The sequence below is a fragment of the Ranitomeya variabilis genome, chromosome 2, assembly GCF_051348905.1.
Source record: "Ranitomeya variabilis isolate aRanVar5 chromosome 2, aRanVar5.hap1, whole genome shotgun sequence".
Classification (NCBI taxonomy): Eukaryota; Metazoa; Chordata; class Amphibia; order Anura; family Dendrobatidae; genus Ranitomeya; species Ranitomeya variabilis.
In genome coordinates, this window is record NC_135233.1 from 893786797 (window position 1) to 893811601 (window position 24805).

General features: G+C 45.0%; 1 protein-coding gene across 1 annotated transcript; it reads right to left on the reverse strand.

Annotated features, from left to right (window-relative positions):
* Window positions 1-24393, reverse strand: LOC143803990 (uncharacterized). Its single transcript, XM_077281740.1, has 3 exons — window positions 22922-24393; window positions 21267-22168; window positions 1-17 (listed from the first exon to the last, which is right to left on the reverse strand). The coding sequence occupies exons 1-3, from the start codon at window positions 23047-23049 to the stop codon at window positions 1-3; spliced, it is 1047 nt and encodes a 348-aa protein (XP_077137855.1). The 5' UTR covers window positions 23050-24393.
* Window positions 24394-24805: the final 412 nt, after the last annotated feature.

Sequence of the window (24805 nt, forward strand, 5' to 3'; positions counted from 1 at the left end):
TTACTCTTCCAAGAAATCTGACACAAAAAAAAGAATATCCATTATGATTAATTTCAACTTTCTCGATAAATTATAAAATGTATAACTATTTTTGATTGATAAGCTCCCAGCCCTTTCACTTGCGTTACATACCTAGTAAAAATATCTGACACTTTTTTTCGGTTTGTGCTCTGACATTCTGTTGCAGAGATATTCACATTTAATGCTTTTAGAGTGAAGTATGAGAAATCTCTGCTAGTAGCACAAGTGGGTGTTTCTTCAGATCCTCCTGTAGCAGTATACGCTTTCACCCCTCCTAGATGCTGTCAAGTACAGTACAGCTCAGCAGTCTGAGTCTTCTCTTCTTGTAGTGCAAATAGGCATTTCTTCAGTTGTCCCCGGGGCGTGAGCTTTCACCCCTCCTTCCCAGATGCTGCCAATCACTGCTGTGAGAAGGTTGTACCATCATGGGGCAGGGATGGTGCAAGTGGAACGCCCGCCAGGGCCATGGGGTACTCGGTCCTTAAAGGGATGTGTCACGGTGGTGGTGACCCGGTCCGTGGCCCTGGGCTCCCATATTAAAGGGATTTTCTTTAAAGGGGTTAGTTGAATAATAAGAGTTTGTGACGCTACCTGTGATACTTTGTCAGGGGTGACCGATGCTGCTTAAAGGGGTCCTCTGGGGTGATGTTATGGCAGCAGGGATGGTATGGCTTCCCACAGGTGAAGCAGGGTCCCCAGGGCTCCTGGTGTGGAAGATGAAGATGGTGGTAGGTGGTGTGGTAAGAAACGGAGGATACAGGCTTGCAGTCTCTTTACCTCTTTACTTGGTTCAATGCAGCCATAGTCCAGGGTACTGGATCACAGGTGCTGGTGGTGGTCTGGCTGGCTTGGAAGCGAATTGGGAATCCCTCTAACCAGGTGGGGTTGGAAGCCTTCCTTCTAGCGCTGTGGTGTTGTAGTCCCTTGCTGCCTTAGACCTCACAGAAAGTCCTCACGTTTTCTCTCTGTCCCCTTTTAGATAGGACACTACCTGTACAACAGGTAGCTCAAGACTTTTTACAGGATCTCTATCATGATCCGGGCTCTATTTGCTACTGTGTCCTTGGGTGTTAATGGTGGACAGTTAACTTGCAATCAGCTGTCCGCCGGTTTCTGCCGTGGGGCATGAAGTTGCCCCCACAACCTTGGTCTTCTGGCTATCTGTATCTGCGCTCAGCATGGAGGAAACCCAGTCGCAGCTTCTCTCTCCAGCTCTTTACTCTCCTTCGCTTCTTCTCCCTCTCAGTCTCCTAAAGACTGCTCTGCTTTCTTTTCCCTTCCTAGGAGCCACAGAATCACTCGTCTCCATGGCCCCAGCTTTTCTTTCTCTCTCTTCGCTCTCCTCTCACCAACTGTCTAACTTCAACTTCCTAGCAACTGACTCCTCCTCCCGACCAGAGAGAGCAGCTCCCCTGAAGTTGGGTGTAGAGCTCCCCCTTCTGGCCTGGAGTCAGAACAGTATTGTATGTGCTGAATACCTGTCAAAGGGATCCTGCCTCGCTTCCAAGCGTGACATCACTCTCTCTGTGAGGAAAGCAATGACACTGTAACAACCGGTTACCTGCGGTGTTACACAAGCACAGGAGCTGTACCTTCATTGTTCCTTGCAGATACCAGCTGTATTGGACAGTTTAACCCTTCAGTAATGGGCAGGTTCTGTGCCAACTTCAATCTTGGCCACTTAACCCCTTGGATGGCTTTACAGAAGGATGTGGCCCCCTCTGTGTCATGGGAGACCTAGGTGTGAAAGAGCAAATAACCCAGGCCCCTGCGATTTCCCTGAAAACTAGGGAAACCCTGACTGACCCTCAAACCAGAGTTTACACTGATGGTGTGCATGTCTGGGGCTCCACCCTCGCCCTATCTCCTGTTTCAACCCTAGGCTGAAACCACCACCCAACCACCCAGTGAAAGGCCCACTAACCAGCACCCACAGTGAGCACAGACAAGGATAACGGAAAATATACACCACGCTGCAGTCACTCAGGAATACACTATAGGTGCTAAGGGCAAAACAAATACAAATATGGGAAGGAGGAAATAAGACAAAGGGAAATACACCACCAGCAACGATATTCCAACAACCAGCTCACCACTCCAGACCGAGATAACGACGCACAAGACAGAAGCTATAATCGGCGACGCCCAATGTTCAGAAGAACTATTTAAAGGCAGTGGGCGAGGCCCAGCATCCAATCCAAGCATCAGCTAAATTAACCACGGACCAGCTAGATAAAATCTAGCCGATGCCACTGAGCACATAGTGGACAAAAGCGGAACTACCGCTGTCTGTCGGACGACCTGGTCTGAACAGCGTCCGACATGACAGTACCCCGCCTTCTACGAGGGTCCCCAGGGCCCTCACGGCTTATAGGACCCGGCTTGTCCGGATGACGGCGGTGAAACATATTGACCAGCCGGTCCGCATGAACGTCCGAGGCTGGTACCCAGGACCTTTCCTCAGGCCCATAACCACGCCAGTGAACCAAGTACTGTAAAGTGCGGCGCACTACACAAGAGTCAACCACCTTGGAGACTTCGAATTCCAAATTACCATCCATCAAGCCTGGAGAAGGCATAGGTGTCGCGTCCACAAGACCCATCGTCTTTTTTAGCAATGATCTGTGAAACACGTTGTGTATCTTATACACCGTAGGAAGCTCCAATCGGTACGCTACAGGGTTAATGACGGCGGCGACCCTAAATGGACCAATAAACCTTGGACCCAATTTAAGGGATGGTATCTTGAGTCTTACGTTTTTTGTGGATAACCACACCCAGTCATCCACACTCAGGTCCGGACCTGGCACACGCCTATGTGCTCCTAACTGGTCTTCCTCCGGGAAGCCGGAAGAGCCCCTCTGACTCAAAGTACAAAATTGAGGATGTAGCCCGTAAACACAAAAAAATGGAGACTCCCCAGAAGACTCCTGGCGGTGATTATTTATGGCAAACTCAGCCAAAGGAAGGAACGTAGACCACTCCTCCTGGTTATCAGAGACAAAGCAGCGTAAATACTGTTCCAAATTTTGGTTCATACGCTCAGTCTGACCATTTGACTGAGGATGAAACGCCAAGGAATGAGACAACTTGATCACCAGACGTGAGCAAAATGCTTTCCAAAATGTTGCCACAAACTGAGTACCCCTATCAGGCACAATGTCAGACGGAACCCCATGAAGTCTGACCACCTCCTGCACAAATACCTGAGCCAGAGTCTTAGCGTTAGGCAATGAAGGCAAACACACAAAGTGCAACATTTTTTTAAAAACGATCAACAATCACCAAGATGACCGTGTTTCCAGCTGAGGAGGGCAAATCAGTGATGAAATCCATGGAGATTTCCGTCCATGGCTTACTAGGTACCTCGAGAGGAAGTAGAGTGCCAACAGGACGGGAGCGGGGCGTCTTAGCCCTAGCGCACGTGGTACAAGCTGACACGTATGAGACCACGTCCTGTCAGATCTTGGGCCACCAAAACCGACGTGACACCAACTCCAAGGTACCTCTAACCCCTGGGTGGCCAGCCAGGACAGCATCATGATGCTCCGCCAAAACTTTTAAGCGGAGATGAAGCGGTACAAAAGATTTGTTGATGGGAAGCTCAGATGGTACCTCCTCCTGAGCCTCGGCAATCTCAGCCTCAACCTCGGTAGTGAGAGCCGAAACCACAACACCCTTTTGGAGGATGGGTATTGGATCCTCCTGAGGTTCTCCCCCCGGAAAACACCTAGACAGAGCATCCGTCTTAATGTTTTTAGACCCCGGTCTGTAAGTGACAACAAAATTGAACCGCGTGAAAAACAATGCTCAGCGAGCCTGCCTGGGGGACAGACGCTTGGCAGACTCCAAATACAGCAGATTCTTATGATCAGTAATAACAGTTACCTGATGAACAGACCCCTCCAAGAAGTGTCACCATTCCTCAAAGGCCAACTTGATAGCCAAGAACTCCCTGTTGCCGATATCGTAATTACGTTCGGCGGACGACAGTTTCTTGGAAAAATAGGCGCATGGACGCAAATCACTCAAAGATGGGCCTTGTGACAGTACCGCCCCCACACCAACCTCAGACGCATCAACTTCCACAACAAAAGGTTTTGATACATCTGGCTGCACAAGAATGGGGGCTGAAACAAAACTGTTCTTAAGAAACTCAATTGCGCGCACAGCAGCCTCAGGCCAAACAGAGAAATTGGTACCCTTTTTAGTCATGTCAGTTAGCGGTTTAGCAATGATGGAAAAATCCTTGATAAATTTCCTATAGTAGTTAGAAAACCCAAGGAACCGCTGAAGTGCTTTCAGGTTATCAGGCCGTTCCCAATGCAACACCGCTTGCACCTTAGCGGCGTCCATTTTAAAACCAGAAGCAGACACGATATAACCCAAGAAAGGCAACTCTTGAACGGAAAATACACATTTCTCAAGTTTAGCATACAGCTTATTCTCTCTGAGAAGCTGTAACACCTGCCTGACATGATCTAAATGAGTATCACGGTCGCAAGAATATATGAGAATGTCATCTAGGTACACGATAACGAATTTCCCCAAAACATGCGAAAACACATCATTGATGAAATGTTGGAACACTGCAGGTGCGTTAGTCAACCCAAATGACATCACCAAATTTTCAAAATGACCATCAGGGGTATTAAAAGCAGTCTTCCACTCATCACCTTGACGGACTCTTATGAGGTTGTATGCCCCCCTGAGGTCAAGCTTGGTGAACCACTTAGCACCTGCCACCTGGTTGAACAAATCTGGTATTAGTGGCATAGGGTATGGATCACGAACCGTAATCTGGTTCAACTCCCTGAAATCCAAACACGGGCGTAATCCTCCATCTTTCTTCTTCACGAAGAAGAACCCTGCTGCCACAGGCGAGGATGAAGGCCTGATGTGCCCTTTGCTCAAACTTTCAGCAATGTAATCCTTTAACGCTTGTCTCTCCGGACCGGAGATATTGAACATCCTTGCTTTAGGCAATTTGGCCCCTGGTTTAAACCTGATAGAACAGTCATAGGGGCGATGTGGCGGCAACTCTGAACAACCCTTCTCAGAGAACACATCCACAAAATCCAGAAGTGACTCCGGAACACTTGAAGTCACAGCAGACACACATGTGGCCAGGCAATTCTCCTGGCAGAACTCGCTCCACTGAATGATGTCCTGAGTTTTCCAGTCAATTACCGGGTTGTGCATAGACAACCATGGAAAACCCAAAACCACCTGAGCAGGAAGATTCCTGAGCACCTTACATGTAACCTGCTCGGAATGTAGAATCCCAATGTGGAGTTTTACCTCAGCCACAAATTCAGTAATCTCCCCCTGTGAGAGAGGAGCAGCATTGATGGTGACCACGTGAATAGGATGAGGCAGTTTTTCGATCTTAAAACCAGAAGTGCGCGCAAACTCCTCATCAATGAGATTTGTGGCTGAACCACTATCCACAAAAACAGTAATTGGCAGCTCACTGCCAGCGATAATAACCTTAGCAGGGAGCATGCATTGAGAAACCACCATGGAGGATATACATAAGCTCAGATTGGTCTCCTCCACACCCTCTGAGCTTAGAAGTTTTTCCGCCGTTGCGTTTTTCTTATTCAGCAGAGGACAGATGTTAATAAAATGACCAGCCTTACCACAGTAAAAACAGGCTCCCTGCTTCCTGAGCTCAGGGGCTCGACGCTTCACATGAGACACTTCTGCGTTTTGCATAGGCTCCGTGGGCTCACCTGCAGCAACCACACGTGAACCCAAACCCTCTCCCATAGACGGTGTCTCATGCTCCCCCTGACGCAAACGGCGATCAATGCGGACAACCAGACTCATAGCGGAATCTAGAGAATTAGGAGTCTCATACATCAGAAGGGCTTTTTTAACCCTTCCAGAAACCCCATGAATAAACTGACTCCGCAGCGCAGGATCATTCCATTGTGTATCGATCACCCAGCAACGAAATTCAGAACAGTAATCCTCTGCAACTCATTCCCTCTGGTGAATAGTGCGTATCTTAGATTCTGCTAGAGCCATTCTGTCAGGCTCGTCGTAAATATTCCCAAGACAGGAAAAAAACTCTCCACAGAGTCAAATGCAGAAGAATCAGATGGCAAAGAAAACGCCCATGCTTGGGGATCCCGTTTAACAATGACAACACCAGGCCCACACGCTGAGCCTCATTACCCGAAGAGATCGGGCGCATATGGAAATATAGTTTGCAAGCTTCACGAAAAGAAACAAATTTACTGCGTTCCCCAGCAAATTTTTCAGGCAAAGGAAACTTAGGCTCAGCAACTCTACCTGTCGCTCCAGCTTGCACATTAGACACTGCTAGTCCCTGTTGCTGCACTGCCCCCCTTAACTCAGTGACTTGTAGGAACAGCGCCCTCAACTGGCGGTTTATGGAAGTCATGGGATCCATGACAAAAACAAAAAAAAAGGAAACCTTTTTTTTTTTTTTTAGTAAGGCCGATTATAATGTCATGGGAGACCTAGGTGTGAAAGAGCAAATAAACCGGGCCCCTGCGATTTCCCTGAAAACTAGGGAAACCCTGACTGACCCTCAACCCAGAGTTTACACTGATGGTGTGCATGTCTGGGGCTCCACCCTCGCCCTATCTCCTGTTTCAACCCTAGGCTGAAATCACCACCCAACCACCCAGTGAAAGGCCCACTAACCAGCACCCACAGTAAGCACAGACAAGGATAACGGAAAATATACACCACGCCGCAGTCACTCAGGAATACACTATAGGTGCTAAGGGCAAAACAAATACAAATATGGGAAGGAGGAAATAAGACAAAGGGAAATACACCACCAGCAACGATATTCCAACAACCAGCTCACCACTCCAGACCGAGATAACGACGCACAAGACAGAAGCTATAATCGGCGACACCCAATGTTCAGAAGAACTATTTAAAGGCAGTGGGCAAGGCCCAGCATCCAATCCGAGCATCAGCTAAATTAACCCCGGACCAGCTAGATAAAATCTAGCCGACGCCACTGAGCACATAGTGGACAAAAGCGGAATTACCGCTGTCTGTCGGACGACCTGGTCTGAACAGCGTCCGACATGACACTCTGACTTGAGTGATTATAAAAATAATGCTTTCATCTCAAATATAATTTTACAGCCTTTATTTAGTAAGTACCTGTGCATGTGTCACGCATCATAGCAAAAGGTCTCATCCAACAAAAGTTAAAAGAAAAGTTCTCATATCATGGAAAAGGAATGGACCAACATAATCTTTGAGTTTTAATATTTGATATTTCAATTATAAAGAAAAAATAGACATGTCATTTTTTAACTTAATTACAATGGGTTAAGATATCCCTGTCCCTTATACATGACGGCCTTAAATAGGAAGTGGGTAACCACCACCTATCCGGTCCGCCCATGTAATTTACATACATGATATCTGGTGATCATAATAACAATAAATAATATATAAACAGTGAAACATATACATTTAAAACTTCATCATAATGTCCCTAGAAGCCCCCGTTGTGTAGAATGCTGCACACGATCATAGTAGCAAGCACATGTAAAGAGTTAAAACGTAAACAAACAATGCCATATGTCACATCTCAGCCTATCAGAGCATTCTGGGGGGTCATTATACCTGCGAGCTACCTATACCTGGGCTTGTATCTCATCTCGCAAAATCCACCAATCAGTACCTGTAACAGTGATCTAATCAGGGACATCGATGCATGGCCAACAACTTGCAATGAAGCCAATCCAGGCTCCATACCTGCTCCTAACGAAACGCCTCCCAGGCTAATCATCCATTGTATCAGAGGCAGGGTCCATTGCGCATGTCCGGACATGCTAACGGGAAACGACCAAACGAGAATCATGAGGTCAAAAGAATTGGCCAAGGAGCTCAGACAGAATTGTGGCAAGGCACAGATCTGGCCAAGGTTACAACAGAATTTTTGCAATACTCAAGGTTCCCAAGAGCACAGTGGCCTCCATAATCCTTAAATGGAAGAAGTTTGGGACCACCAGAAGTCTTCCTAGACCTGGCCGTCCAGCCAAACTGAGCAGTCCTGGGAGAAGAGCCTTGGTGAGAGAGGTAAAGAAAAACCCCAAGATCACTGTGGCTGAGCTCTAGAGATGCAGTAGGGAGATGGGAGAAAGTTCCACAAAGTCAACTATCACTGCAGCCCTCCACCAGTCGGGCCTTTATGGCAGAGTGGCCAGATGGAAGCCTCTCCTCAGTGCAAGACATAAGAAAGCCCGCATAGAGTTTGCTAAAAAAAACACATGAAGGACTCCCAGACTATGAGAAATAAGATTCTCTGGTCTGATGAGACGAAGATTATGATAGACCGTTTTGGGGATAATTCTAAGCGGTATGTGTGTTAGGGGTCGAGTTTCCCCCTCTGCACAGGGGGAATCTCAGGCCATCTCCGCTGTGGTCTCCCATTCTTTTCCCGCCGCAGTGGAGCCTGCTCAGCGGAGACGTCAGTCCCAGTGTCTCGCTCAGGCTCCGTACAAAGAGTTACTGCTGCTTCTCCTACTTCTGCCATTGAAGCCAGTGTTGGGCAGCGACGAGCAGATGCTTCTTGGACTAAGTCCTGCTTTTCCCGTTCTAAGCATGCCCAGGGTAAGATCTCTCAGTGGAGATCGAGGGTCACATGTTCAGATACTGCAGTCTAATCTATTGGTCTTTCTAGGAAGGTCCTGTACGTGCTGCAACTATTTAAGGCTCGCATGGCCGCACGGCCATGCGCTAGTGTCTTTCTAAAGTTATGTGCTTTACGCCAGTGTGGTCATGTGAGTGTGTGTTTAGGGACCCGGCTGAAATAAGCCCCTAGAATGCTGGCACCTCCAGCGAGGAGACTGTGTGTGTATGTATTCAGGGACCTGGCCGAAATAAGCCCTTAGAATGCTGGCACCTCCGGCGAGGAGTTATGTGTGCATGCATGACCACTGACTGCTCTCATTTGGGTAGTTAGCCTGTGCCTCTGTGAAGTCAAACAGGACACAGAGCTTTGCTTTCTCGGCTACTCTGTGAAACTAACAGAGCTAGTTCATACCGCCATATAGTGCCGCCGTTTACTAGCAGCAGGTTCTCCTGCACGGTGGACCCCGGGCTGCGAACGCATCTACTTCAATAAAACATTTATATTTACCTGGTGCGTTCCGCTAGCCCTAACAGTGTGTGGAGAAAACCAGGCACTGCTCATCACCTGCCTAATACAATCCCAACAGTGAAACATGGTTGTGGCAGCATCCTGCTATGGGGGTGTTTTTCAGCTGCAGGGACAGGATGACTTGGTTGTAAACATGAATGCGACAGAGATATCCTGGATGAAAACCTCTTCCAGAGTGCTCTGGACCTCAGACTTGGCCGAAGGTTCACCTTCCAGCAAGACAATGACCCTAAGCACACAGCTAAAATAACATAGGAGTGCCTTAGAACCACTCTGTGACCATTTTTGACTGGCCCAGCCAGAGCCCTGACCTAAACCCAATTGTGCATCTCTGGAGAGACCTGAAAATGACTGTCCACCAACGATCACCATCCAACCTGATGGAACTGGAGAGAATCTGCAAGGAAGAAAGGCAGAGGATCCCCAAATCCAGGGGTGAAAAACTTGTTGCATCATTCCCAAGAAGACTCATGGCTGTACTAGCTCAAAAGGATGCTTCTACTCAATACTGAGCAAAGGGTCTGAATACTTATGCCCATGTGATATTTCAGTTTTTCATTTGTAATAAATTTGAAAAAAATTCTACATTTCTGGGGGGGGGGTTCAGTCAAGATGGAGTGCAGAGTGAACATTAAAATGAGAAAAAATGAACTTTTTTGATTTTACCAAATGGCTGCAATGAAACAAAAAATTGAAAAATTTAAAGGGGTCTGAATACTTTCCGTACCCACCGTATATTGGCAATGTAATTGTAATTGGCAACAATTCCCCACTTTAAATTTCTTAAAGGGAACCTGTCATGTCCCTAAATGCTAATACCCTACAGATATGGGGTCAATCTGCAGGTTAATAGCTTTCTAAGGTAGCGCAGCCACCGTACTAAGAGCCCCACTGCCAGGAGGAAAACAAATGTATTCCTCCCGACAGCCTCCAAGTTTCATAGAGGAGGGGCCGATGTGGCATCAGTCACCACTCAGTACACAGTGAGCGGCGGCTGTAACCACGCCCCTGGCACTGACTGACATCTGGCTTACCAATGCATCAGTACAGAGCTGGCTGTCAGTCAGTGCCTGGGCATGCTTACAGTCGCCGTTCTCTATGTATGCGCTACTACAGCCACGCCTCTATTACTGAAAGCTGGATGTTACTGGGAAGAATAAAGTCAATTTCCTCCTGATAGCTGGGCTTTCAGTGCAGTGGCCACACAGCTTTAGTATGCAATTGACCTGCAGATTAACCCTACATCTGCAGGTTAATAATGTTTTTAAATCATGCCACATTTCCAAATATTGCAGATATTTACACATTGCAATGCCATTGTCTACGCTGCCTCCATTAGAACTGCAATAAATTGAACCATATAACTATTTTCAGCTACTTTCTTCTGACGAAAGAAAAAAGCTGAGATCTGGGCAAAATGTTCCCCTGATCAAACCACACTTACATTATATAATAAAAACTAAAATTAACTATCTATACAATTCAGCTCAATTTTTGAATTTCTTCAAATTTAGAAAGGCTTTGGTAAATTATTTTTACATGGGTATTTTCCCTCTGCCTCCATTTTTCTAGTTGGGCAATATATGGGTTGTATGTGATTAATTTAAGATGTACATGATAATATTTGATATTGTATTTAGAGTGGGGAAAATAACTATTTGATACAATGACAATTTTGCAAGTTTTCCCACCTACAAAGAATGGAGAGCAAAACAAGAAAAAAATCCAGCTTCCAAAAATAATCCAATTTATTGAGAGTAAAATGCAAAGTCCAAAAAACGTGGTGAACAAGAGAGTGAGTAGCAGCAGGCTACGCGTTTCGAAACACGTAGCCTGCTGCTACTCACTCTCTTGTTCACCACGTTTTTTGGACTTTGCATTTTACTCTTAATAAATTGGATTATTTTTGGAAGCTGGATTTTTTTCTTGTTTTGCTCTACTATTTACGTGATGACTGCACGGTATCCGAGCATCCCCACAGCACATGCCTAGCAGGTGAGCTGGTTTCATTTTATTTATTTTTTTTCTTTCTTTTAAAGAATGGAGAGGTCTGTAATTTTTATTGTAGATACGCTTCAACTGTGAGAGACAGAATCTAAAAATAAAAACCAGAAAATCACATTGTATGATTTGTAAATCAATAAATAAATAGCATTTTATTGCATGAAATAAGTATTTGAGCGCCTACCAACCAGCAAGAATTCTGGCTCCCACAGACCTGTTAGTTTTTTATTTAAGAAGCCTCCTACACTGCGCTCATTACCTGCTTTAATTGCACCTGTTTGATCTCATTACCTGTATAACCGTCACCTGTCCACACACTCAATCAATCACACTCCAACCTCTCCACCATGGCCAAGATCAAAGAGCGGTCTGTCAAAATTTTAGACCTGCACAAGGCTGTGATGGGCTGCAGGACAATAGGCAAGCAGCTTGGTGAGGAGGCAACAACTGTTAGCACAATTATTAGAAAATGGAATAAACACAAGTTGACTGTCAATCTTCCTCGGTCTGGGGCTCCATGCAAGGACGCCTTGTGGGGTAAGGATGATTCTGAGAAAGGTCAGAAATCAGCCCAGAACTACACAGGAGGACCTCATCAATCACTTGAAGAGAGCTGTGACCACAAATATTACCGTTAGTAACACTACACCGTCCTTGATTAAAATCCTGCAGGGTACACAAAGTCCCTCTGCTCACGCCAGCACATGTTCATGCCCATTTGAAGCTTGCCAAAGACCAACCGGATGATCCAGGGGAGGCATGGGAGAAGGTCACGTGGTCAGATTACAAATACCAAACTTTTTTGTATCAACTTCACTTGCCGTGTTTGGAGGAAGAAGGGTGAGTACAACCCCAAGAATATCATCCCAACTGTGAAGCATGGTGAGGGAAACATCATACTTAGGGGGTGCTTCTCTGTAAAGGGGACAGGACGACTGCACAGTATTGAAGGGAGGGAGGATGGATGGGGTCATGTGTTGCAAGATTTTGACCAACAACCTCTTTTCCTCAGTAAGAGCATTGAAGATGGGTCATGGCTGGGTTTTCTAGCATAACAATGACCCGAAACACACTGTCAGGGTAGCTAAGGAGTAAGAAGCATTTCAAGGTCCTGGAGTGACCTAGCCAGTTCTAGACCTGAAGTCAATAAAAAATCTTTGGAGGGAGCTGAAACTCAATGCTGCCCAGTGACTACCCCAAATTCTGAAAAGTCTGGAGAAGATCTGTATGGAGGAGTGGGCCAAAATCCCTGCTGCAGTGTGTGCAATTTTGGTCAAGAACTACAGGAAACATCTGATCTCTGTAATTGCAAACAAAGGTTTCTGTACCAAATATTAAGTTCTGTTTTTCTATTGCGGTATATGAAATACTTATTTCATGCAATAAAATGCAAATTAATTAAGTAAAAATCATACAATGTGATTTTCTGGATTTTTTTTAAGATTCTGTCTCTCACAGTAGAAGTGTACCTACCATAAAAATTACTGACCTCTCAATCCTTTGCAGGTGGGAAAACTTGCAAAATCAGCAGTGTATCAAATACTTATTTTCCCCTCTATATATTTTTATCGATAAATAAGACTCCTGATATTATGATCTGTTTCTTCTCATTATTAGTATATGTGTTTTTTTAAAGCACCAATAGTTCCTGGATTTTGTATGTATACAGTATTTATCCTGGCCATCAATTTATAATTAAGCTAATTTTTTCAAATGAAATGGAGAAATGTCTAACTTTCACCTTATGATCTGTGTTTTCTGTTCTGTTGGTAATAAAATATGGCTATAAGATTTACACATCATTGCATTCTTGCTTTCCTAACGTTATACAATATTGCAACGTTTTTGAATTTGTGTTAATATATTTTTATTTATATACCCATTTGTTACATTACAACCTGTGTTTAAATATTTTTGCAATACGATTTGTGTGTGATGCATGAGAACTCAATAGCTTAAGTTGATGAAGTTAAGTCAGAAAGATAGAGGAATAAATTACATTGATTGGATCAAATAACTAAAAATTGGGATGCATTTGTATTCACCCTTTTGCTATGAAGACCCTAAAAATTTCTGGTGCAAGCAATTGCCTTCATAAGTCACATGCTTAGTGGCAGGAAGTCCACCTTTGTGCAATCTAAGTGTCAAATGGTCTGTCAGTATATATACACACCTTTTCTGAAAGGCCACAGAGGCTGCAACACCATTAAGCAAGATGCACCCAGGGTTGCCACTAGGAATTTCGGGGCCTCATATTGGCAACATTTTCGGGCCCCCTTGAAACTCCACCCACGCTCCACCCCAGCTCCGTTTCCACTCCTCGAACCTTCCACAGTCCCACTGCCCACTCTTGGTAAAACTCAACTTCTGCACCACATCCTCACCAATCAGATATTAACAGTTCCCATAAAACACTATATCACATACATAGCCAGTAGCTTTTGTTCTGGTTAAAAGATTTTTTAATCTGCCACCACACCAAGGCAGACACTTTTGGCGGAGCCCTACTCTACTGTAACTTATTAAACATTTCTTAAAATACCGATACTCTTTTTAGGTATATTTCAATATAATTTTTCTTTGAAGGAATGAGTCACACATATTTTTCTAACATGATCATTAGTACCACATACATTGGACAAATACCATCACAGCATGACCAGACCACATATTACCGTGACATAGTGACCAAATATTACCACATACAAGGGAGAAACACCGCCACAGCATGGCCGGACCACATATTACCTCTACATAGTGACCGAAAACTACAACACTGATCATTAATTAAAAAAACACAATACTAAGTGCCATTATACAAAGGAGCTCTGTATTTACTGTCAGTGTACAGGTAATACAGTGATCACCAGTGGCATTATACACAGGGGCTCTGTATTTAGTGTCAGTGTATAGGTAATGCAGGGATCACCAGTAACATTATACACAGGAGCTCTGTATATAGTGTATAGTGTACAGGTAATACAGTCATCACCAGTGACATTATACACAGGAGCTCTGTATGCAGTGTATAGTGTACAGGTAATACAGTGATCACCAGTGACATTAGACACAAGAGCTCTGCATATAGTGTATAGTGTACAGGTAATACAGTGATCACCAGTGACATTACACACAGGAGTTCTGTATATAGTGTACAGGTAATACAGTGATCATCAGTAACGTTATACACAGGAGCTCTGTACATAGTGTATAGTGTACAGTGATCACCAGTGGCATTAGACACGTGCTCTGTATATCATGTCAGTGCACAGATAATACAGGGATCACCAGTGGCATTATGCACAGAAGCCCTGTACACAGCATACAGTGTATAGTGTCAGTGTACAGGTAATACACTGACTCACCAGTGATGTCTCTAACTGAAGTCCTTCATCTTTGCTTTTGTTTTTCATGCAGCGCAGACCACCAACCAGTTCTTCCAGCCAGGACTCGTCTCTGCATAAAATAACATACTGTATAGTAACCTAGTATCCCACTTCCAGAGCATATTCCTCACTTTTCCCTTTCTTCTACACTACACAGCTGAATACAGACGTGCACCCACTGTTGAGGGAGGATCTGAAGTAATCCATCACGGTTGACACAGTGATTTTCAAATTGATCCACAGGGCGTTGCCGGCAACTAAAAATGACCAGACGGAGACGTGTCTCTGCTTGGAGGGATCGAGCAGATTTCTGAGCCCCCGTTTATTGTGCCGCACTTTTCATAATCTTAGAAATTATACTTCAACCAATCAACATAAGAACACGCTCACAGAATGCAGGATCAGCCTGCACGTCAAGGTCCCGTAGAACAATACACCCTCAGTGTCATATCTTGTTTCAGGCTGGAATAATCAAGGTCTCATAACAACTATGAACTTTTACTTAGTAACAAAAATTTATCTTAAAACAGCAAGATGGAGTCGAAAAGCACAAAATGAAGCCTGCTTTAATTTTTCTTAGTTTAACCCTTCACATTCCCCCCTAGATAAATTTTGTTAACTAATATGCAGCATCAGAGGTTCTATCCCGAGCAATAAGCTTGAGGGGTACGGTCTTCACATGACTGGTGCCATGTTACCAGCCATGGCTGTTGCGGCGCACCCATCCCCCCTGTATGCTACAATTTACAGATAACAATTTTTGATAACGGTGGAGGAGGTCTTTTGAAGGTAGCCATACGCTTGGCTTCAACATCTTCATCAGGTAACTTTGTGAAATCGGTGTAGAGAAGAGCAGGGGTGCCAACGCTTTTGGTATCATCATTAGTTGTCCTAGTGCGGAATTTCCGAATACATACAGAAATACACCAAAGAACAAGTTTTAGTATTACATACATGACAAGGATAAAGGCAGCGATGTGTAACAAACTTTGCAAGATTCCAGCTATCCAGCCCCCAATTCCTTTGAACCAATTGGCTGGATTAAGAAAGGAGAAGGTGTCTGCCCACCAACTGTCCTTATTACGATCATTGTCTTTATATTGATCTCTGAGCCTTTGTATGTCTTCTAAATTTAACTTTAACTTTAGAGTACTATTGGGATCTATATAATGACAGCAAGCGGGTCCAATAACCTGACACATACCACCCTGTGCTGCTGTTAAGTAATCCAGTACTACAGTATGTTGATTAGTGACTATGATAAGTTGGTTTAGGACAGCAACAGTAATATTAAGCATATCCAATATATCCCAAATTTGATCATCTAGATAGTCTGTGGCCCTAACCAATTTATCCCACATTTGTGTAATCATAGGGTAAAGGAAAATAGAACTGACAATTTTATTGGCTATACCCATCTGTACTACATGTGGTCTCCCCGAAGGGAAATACCAAAACATTATGTCCCCTTATTTTGTCACTAGTCTGTTTAACCAGCTTGCAGTGCGATGCGTGGATCCACGTTGCCTTTCTTTCCAGTTTCACTGACGTAGGAGTGATAAGGAGGACTTGGTAGGGACCGTCATACAAGGGTTCTAGTCCATGTTTTCTGACATGCCTTTTCACGACCACAAAATCACCAGGCTTCAAGTTGTGACAAGTGTCGGATTCTGCTGAATCTGGAAGGGAAGAAGAAACTAAAGCATGGGTGTTAGCAAGATTTTTACTAAGCTGAATAACATATTGAACAGTACGGTCAGTTTCCTCTGACAACTGCTGAGGCTGGAAATTTGCAACTGGGGGCTTAGCCCCCATCAATATCTCATATGGGGACAAGCCATGTTTTGCAATAGGGGTAGTACGAATGTGGTTCAGTACAATGGGTAGGAGCTCTGGCAATGGAGCCGTAGTCTCCTGCACCATTTTGGTCAATTGTCCCTTCAGTGTGCAGTTCAGCCTCTCAACTTTCCCACTGGATTGTGGATGGTATGAAGTATGGAGGGCTACAGTGGATCCAAGCATTGTCAGAACCTCCGGATACACATGAGAAGAAAAGGCCGGGCCTTGGTCACTTTCAACAACTTCTGGAACACCATATCTGCATATGACTTCCATCACCAGTGTCTTTGCTGTGGTTTTTGCAGTCATGTTGGTAACCGGGAAGGAAGACACACAAGTTGGTCCTTTTTCCAGAGACCATTGTCCATACGTGCTCCATCAGCCTTCCACTGCTTCATTTCTTCCTTTGGGGACATTTGCTGCATCGTCATTAAGCGGTCTCCCGGGATCTGGCAGAAAAAGTCAGTCTGGCGCAGATCATCAGGTTCCTGTAGAGTCAGTGTTTCATGTAACTGTTTACGCTCAGAGCGTGTGGTCACCATAGTTGGTATGGTCAGTTCAAAGGGTAGGAGAGCAGGCGTTACCAACAGTCTGTGGACTGTTCCTAGGATCATGCGCCTTGACCTTGATAATGGCCACCTGAGTAGGTAATTTGATTGAGTCCATGAGGGTTTTAACAGCTTTAGCATTCTTCACTGGATTCCCGGCGGTAGTAATAAACCCTCGATTGGCCCATAGGGCTCCGAAATCATGAGCAATACCAAATGCATACTGTGAGTCCGCGTATATATTAGCCCGCCTGTCTTTGGCCAGAACACATGCTGTAGACAGAGCCTGAAGTTCTGCTTCTTGTGCTGACTGTGAGGGATGGAGTGCAGCTGTGTGCACTACAGTGTCTTCCGTAGTAACAGCGTATCCGGTGTGGAATCTGCCAAAATCATCAGCATATCTTGAACCATCGAACCATCCATGTATAACACCAGATCAGGATTTGGAAGTGGGTTTTCGCTGACATTTGATGGAGTAGCTGTCTCTCCAGTCAGGAGTTGGGAACAGTCATGTTGGAGGTAATCCTCATCACTGCCATCCTTCTTGGGGACTGGCAGTAAAGTAGCGGGGTTGATTGTAGTACAGCGATGCAACTTGACGTAGTCAGGCAACTGGGGTGAACACTGCAGCCGCAAGTGTCGTTGTACAGTCAGATGTCTTGGCTGTTGGAATGTCAGTATTGACGCAATTGCATGTAGAAAAGCCGCGGAGACACCATCACGTGTTTCTCAACGCAAGCAATGAATAGCCAGGTCTTTCACCGGGAAGGAACAACCATGGGAAGGGCAGCATCCAATAAAGGAAAACCACCTATGCCAAAACATGGTATCCATCCACAGACAGCTTTTTTTTTCCCCTCAGATGGGAAGATCCACAGTCAGGTAACCAAAACTACAAGGAACTCATCTCCCAAAACAGCATGCCACATACTTGCAACCGCTTTTCCCATCATGATTGGAAAACACAAGAAAATTTTTTATTAACAACCAAAAAAATACCTCAAGATACATTAACAAAATGTTTCCACTTTTTAGTCTTCCAAATTCCCTCTGCATCCACCTCCCCTCTCCTTCTCTGATCACACACAAAGCAAAAATACAATTTTCCCAAAATAATTTTTATTCAGTTTTTAACCTCAATATCCTTCCTTTTAAACACATACACATTCCTCACATCCCACAAAACCTCTTTTATACATGTCATCATCAACCACAATACTCTCTCCTTTTCCCCACACATACCCAATCCAAACATAAAAAGCTCAAAAGACAACAGATTCACCTCACACAGCTCCTTACACAAACGACCCAGACCTGCAATCACACTTCTAGCATACTGACAATTCCAAAACAAATGCACCACACTCTCACTTCCACCACATCCACTCCTCGGACACCTCTCACTCCTCACTAAGGCTACTTTCACATTAGCGTTTGAATCTGCAGCGTTTAATCCGCAAACGCAAGGACACGAAAAACGCATGAAAACGCGTGTAAACGCAGCGTTTTTAAAACGCTTACGGTTACCGCATGCGTCATTAAAACGCAGCGTTTACATGCTTTTGCTTGCGTTTTCTATGCGTTTGCGTTTTTTGTGCGCATGTCGCAAAATTTTACCAGAGAAAAATTCTAGATGCAAGAACCAGCCAATGGGACTACAGAGGGCGTGTATTATGTGAAATCTATATATAGACCCTAGGACAGCTGAAATCTTCAGATTTTGCTCCTGTGTCCTGTGAGAAGATGGATCTTCACATGGATAGCTATTACTTTAAACTGGATCTGAGCATCAAGATTTTTCTGGCATGTGCGTTTGCTTGGGAGCAACACCGAAACCGGGAAAGACAGAGAAGGACAAGGCGTAGGCGGTTTTGGCAACACCCCATTGTAGAACTGCGGGAGAGCCGTGGTACATATCACACCCTGTATGGCAAGCTCAATGAGAACCCAGAAAAATTCCCAGAATATACCAGGATGTCACAAGACTCTTTCCGTGATTTGCTTGATCGTGTCCAAGGAGCCATCCGGAGACAGGACACACAGCTCCGTAGAGCCATTCCACCAGCGGAACGTCTCCTGGTTACCTTAAGGTACGTAATAATTCTAAACAAAAGCTAACCAAAATTTTTTGCAGGTCTGATGTTTTTTTGCCTATTTTGTAAATTATTTATTCTTACTACAGATTTCTTGCAACTGGAGAGAGCTTGTCATCCCTTCATTTCCAGTACCGCCTTGGGATTTCCACGCTGTCCGGAATTGTTTTTGAAACCTGCCGGGCTTTATGGACCATTCTCCGTGAGGAATTTATACCCATACCCACGGAGGACATATGGAAAGAAATTGCTGACAAATTTTGGACTGTTTGTGATTTTCCCAACTGTTTGGGTGCGGTGGATGGGAAGCACATCCGGATTACCAAACCAGCCAGAACGGGATCACAGTTCTTCAACTACAAAAAATATTTTTCAGTAGTTCTTATGGCAATAGCCGATGCGGACTGTCGCTTCATTGCTGTGGACATTGGTGCTTTTGGCCGTGGCAACGATTCACAGACTTTTAAAACCTCTGATATGGGCCGACGTGTTTATGGCAAAAATTGTAATTTCCCACAGCCACGACCACTCCCCTACACTCAAGGCCCACCGCTGCCATTTGTAATGGTTGGGGATGAGGCCTTTCAGATGAGTGAAAATCTCCTGAAGCCCTATTCAAGTCGGGACTTGAACCGCACAAAACGGATCTACAACTACAGACTAACCAGGGCACGCAGAACAGTAGAGTGTGCCTTTGGGATTATGGTGTCCAAATGGCGCATTCTGGCAACTGCAATAAATCTAAAAATGGAGACAGTGGATGAGGTAGTTAAAGCCTGTGTGGTTCTCCACAATTTCATTCTGGCTAAGGAGCGACCCACCATAGAACTTGATGAACCTGTTGCCAACCCTTTGCCTGATTACCGTCATCACCCGCTGCGGTCAACAGTTGAAGTAGGCCACATGCGGGACCAATTTGCAGCGTTTTTTGATTCTGACATTGGACGTGTGCCATGGCAGGACAATATGGTGTAAAATGTACTGCTGGTTTCGGGTCTGCAAATTTATGTTTGGAATGTTAATGTTTTTTTCAAATAAAATAATTGTGATTTACTTTCTTCACCATGTCTCCTATCTATTTCCTTAACAAACCACTTTGGGTTTTTGGGCTTAGGTTGTTGACGTGAGTCCTGTCTTGGTTCACCATTAGCTTTTTGCCGCAGACTGTATAGACGATGTCCGTTATTGTCGCAGTATTTGTCCAGTACTTAACATCAGTATTTGTAAGCCTAAACCAGGAGCGGTAGTTAAATTCTTTTAGTGGTGCATATCTGTTTAATGTACTTTTCCTCACATAGTTCCACTCCAGGTTTAGGCTTACAAATAGTGCTGTAAAATACAGAGCGAATACTGACAGTGTGATGGCAGCCTACACCAGAGATCTATAGTCATCAAGTCAGGTGTCTGAACTAATGAATTCATGATGCTATTTGCTCTTGAATTCATTTTTCCTGACACTTGTCCGGGTGAGTATTGATATGCCATGTACATTGTTCCTTCACTTTGTGTGAAATATATGTATATGTACCAATAAGATAAAATGGAGGTAATACAATGCATTTCTAAAATCAGCAGGTCAGGGGTCATAAATAATGTTTCGGATAAGAAAGGACCTGTTGAGTATAGTTGTGCTGTGTATTACCACCATTTTGTCTTCTGTGTGCGACCAAAAGTCACGGAGTAAACAGAAAGAAGCTTCAGTGTTCTGCTAAGTAGGTACTGGAGGTTGGAGGTGGCCCCCAAAAAAGTGTTTGACGCATAATTTGTTATTGGCGCATGCTGTGTGGTGACGGTGGCGAAATACACAATTAACCAAACCTTATTGGGGCAAAAAACACAGGTTTATTAAACACACACAAACCAAAAAATTAACTGCGCCTGCTTGGGGTTGAGTGCCGATATTGTGGGGTGTTGAGTAGTGAGGTCTGGCTTACTGTAGCCGACATAGGGGTGGCAGGAGAAGGCGCTATGAAACTACTGGGGTCAGGATATTCAGGGATAGGGCTAGACACATGAGAGGGTTGAGACACACTGGAAGGGTGAGACAAACCAGACATTAGAGACACATTGGGAGGTGAGGGGGGAGGGATAGCTATGGGTTTTTGTTTTTTTTTGCCTTTCCCCTTCCTTGTTTTGCGCGGGCACGTTGTCGTGGTGGCAGGGAACGCCAGGGCAGGGTCCGGCAACGGAAGTCTGGTAGTGGTGGTGCCAGAGAACGCCAGGGCAGGGTCCGGCAACGGAAGTCTGGTAGTGGTGGTGCCAGAGAACGCCAGGGCAGGGTCCGGCAACGGCAGTCTGGTAGTGGTGGTGCCAGAGAACGCCAGGGCAGGGTCCGGCAACGGCAGTCTGGTAGTGGTGGTGCCAGGAAACACCAGGGCAGGGTCCGGCGGCGGCAGCATGCTGGTGGCAGTGGAGGAGGCCCAAGCAGGAGCAGCAGTTGTCATGGTGGTGGCGGTGGGCTGACCCACTGCACTGGGCATGGTGGTGGTGTTATAATACGGTCCGGAAGTGTTTGGAATGGAGGTGGCCGTGCAGTGGTATGCAGCAGATGTCGGCATTGATGTAAAGCGTGACAGTGTGGGCACTGTTGGAAATGTCCCCACTGTCTGCTGAAAATACCGACTCTGCTGCATAGCCTGCACGTAAGCAGCATTGCAGGCCTGCATAACAGTAATCTGGAGCTCAGGACTAAGGTGTTCCGACATGCCCTGTTCTATCTGATTAAAAAAATGATGTGCTGGCCTCTGGAGGTCGGCTTTCACTTGGGCAAGGGCTGTGGTTACCTCCTGGATACGTGTGCTCATATGACTAATGGCAGTATCCAGTCGGTCACCCATCGCCTTGAGTCCCTCATGGAAGACCGAGCTCAAGTGCAAAAACTCGGGCATGAGTGACCTGTCCGCGGCCCTCTGCCGCTGCCGGGAGGAGCCCATAAAAAATTGGCTAGAGGCAGAGGACTGGGGAAGGGGAACACCTAATGGACCAGCTTCCTGGTCTCCAGGTTGTGTGGCAGGCCCACTTGCTGCAGCGCTGGAGGATGGCTGGGACGGGTCCGTGGCTGACTGATGAAGGACCGCTCCAGAACCTGGGCCAACAGTGGAGCTCCAAGTGCTGCGGAAAAAAAAAAAAAAAAATTACAAAACATTTACAAAAAGATAACTGAACAGTTAGATACACATTCAGATAGGGAAAGGTCACACTACTATTTGTAGTGAATTTTACATCAGAATTTGCAAGCCAGGAGTTCAACAGTAGGAATAAAAGTTTCATAAAACAACATGCTATACTTCTGCATGCATCGACCAGTCCTTGGGGATTAAAAAAACTGATGTAAACTATGAAGAGACGATGGAGACAATACAAGCCATATCTCTATACAAGGTATTGGTATGCCAAAACCTGGAGAGGAACTATGTGAGGGAAAGTATTCAAAGAACACGTACCCCACTGCTGCATCTATCAATCAATCAAGGTTTTGGCTTACAAATACTGATGGGAAATACGAATTGACGACAGAGGACATACAAGCCTCCTGTATACTCACCAGGACAAGTGTCAGGAAAAATGAATTGAGGAGCCATTGGCATCCTGAATTCATTATTTCTGACACCTAACTTGCTGAGTATAGATCTGTTGTGCAGGCTGCCGTCACACTCTCAGTATTTGATCAGTATTTCAAATCAGTATTGGTATGCCAAAACCTGGAGAGGAACTATGTGAGGGAAAGTATTCAAAGAACACGTACCCCACTGCTGCATCTATCAATCAATCAAGGTTTCGGATTACAAATACTGATGGGAAATAATGACCAACAACAAATTGCATTATACACCATTTTTTTTCTTTTTTAACCAATATACTTACGTTCTTCGTGCAAGGACTGGTCTCAAAAACGCAAGGATGCGGTGGTACTTGTATTTGCGTATCCTTGCTGCAGAACCACTTGGAAGCCGGCTCTCTTGGTGCAGGTCCTTGTTGAAGCGGTCCTTCATCGATCTCCAACGTGTTTTCACTTTTGACACTGTTGACAAAACAAAACATAATAGTTAGGACAATGGTCTTTTGACCATGGTCACACAACTGTATGTGCTGTGAAAAAGTAATGACTTTCTCACATCATACACAGTTGTGTGAGCATGGCCAAGGTATTGACTACATCACACTGCATTGCGATACTTACCAAATGCAGAACGGACCCGAGCCGGGGCATTGGCCCAGCCATCCCACAACGCTGCAGCCACCTCATTCCAAAGCCTCCGGATCGTCACATTGTTGGCGTGCAGTGGATCCTGGGTGTCCCACAATGCGACTCGCTCGTGAACCAGGGAGATGAGGTGTTCATTCTCAATTAGGTCCTCATCCTCCTCTGGAACCTAACAACAAAAAGTACATTAATATAGGAGACGTTCACATACGGAAGACAGAAAACAGAATCAGAGGAATGGCATGAATATTGAAGTAAAAAAAAACACTGGTGCTGAAGCAAAAGGGAAAGAAAGAGAGAAGTAGAAAGAAATGAAGATTCAAGAATTATAAAGTGAGGATACAATACACATTCAGCCAGCTATACTTACACGATGCCGCCGTCTTGCCCGGCCATGACTACGCTGCTCCTGCCCAGTCTCCTGCCCAGTCTCTTCCGCTGTAGAAGAAGTGGTCTGAAAAAGGGAAAATATACATTGTCATATGTGTAGATGTGACAGTGAATACAATCTGAGGAGGTGAATACTCACTTCGCTGACATGTTCCCCTTGTGCAGGCCCAGGCGTTTCCTCATCAGAAGAAGAAGACATTCTGATGTGTGCAGAAAGAAAGGAATGACAGAAATTAGGGCATATATAGACACAGATTATAGAAAAGAAATGCATTGGATAGGATATACTCACATAGTTCTGAGGCTTGTTTGCTGATCCAAGGGGCTGTGGGGCGTCTCGTCTGCAAGGCAGTCTGCTGACTAGTGACCTGCAAATGTCCACTACCTCCCTTTATCACCTTGTATGTGGGGGGTGGCTTATCAGTGTCTAGACATGTTTTTCTCAATTGAGACGCATGCGTCGGCAAACGCAAGCAAACGCATGTACTGAAAAACGCATGCGTTTACATAGACTACAATGCGTTTTTTGGGCGCAAACCTTGCGCAATCAGCCGCATACGTTTCCAGGCGGCAAATTGACGCCTCTAAAAATTACTACATGTTGCATTTCCGCGCCAAGACGCAGACGGCTAGACGACGCATGCGTCGTCAAACGCGGCAAAACGCGAACATAGAAAAACGCATGCGTCGATAATGTTAAAGATAGGAATACACAACGCATGCAGATATTTGCGGAAGAAACGCTGCGGACACAACCGCAAATGTGAAAGCGGCCTAAACCCCAATTTTTCAGAAACTCCCTCACCGGCAACACCCCATGCAATGACTGCCATACAATCCCATTCTGCCTATTTGTCATACCATTCTCACGTACCTTCTTCCATACTTTCTGCACATCATTCCCTCTTACCATTTTAAGATCTGGCAAAGACAGCCTATGGGCTTATCCAACAATAATGTCACATTCCATCTCTCTACACTCAATCATCTTATACACAGCTTTCTTCTTTTCTAACAATCTCACATCCACATCACACAGTTCATACTTCACTAAAAATTTGTAAACCCACACATACCACACAGGAACCTCAAAAGCCACTGGGCTCCTAAGATCTCTTTCACGCCATTTCAAACGAAACAAGAAATTTCCAAAC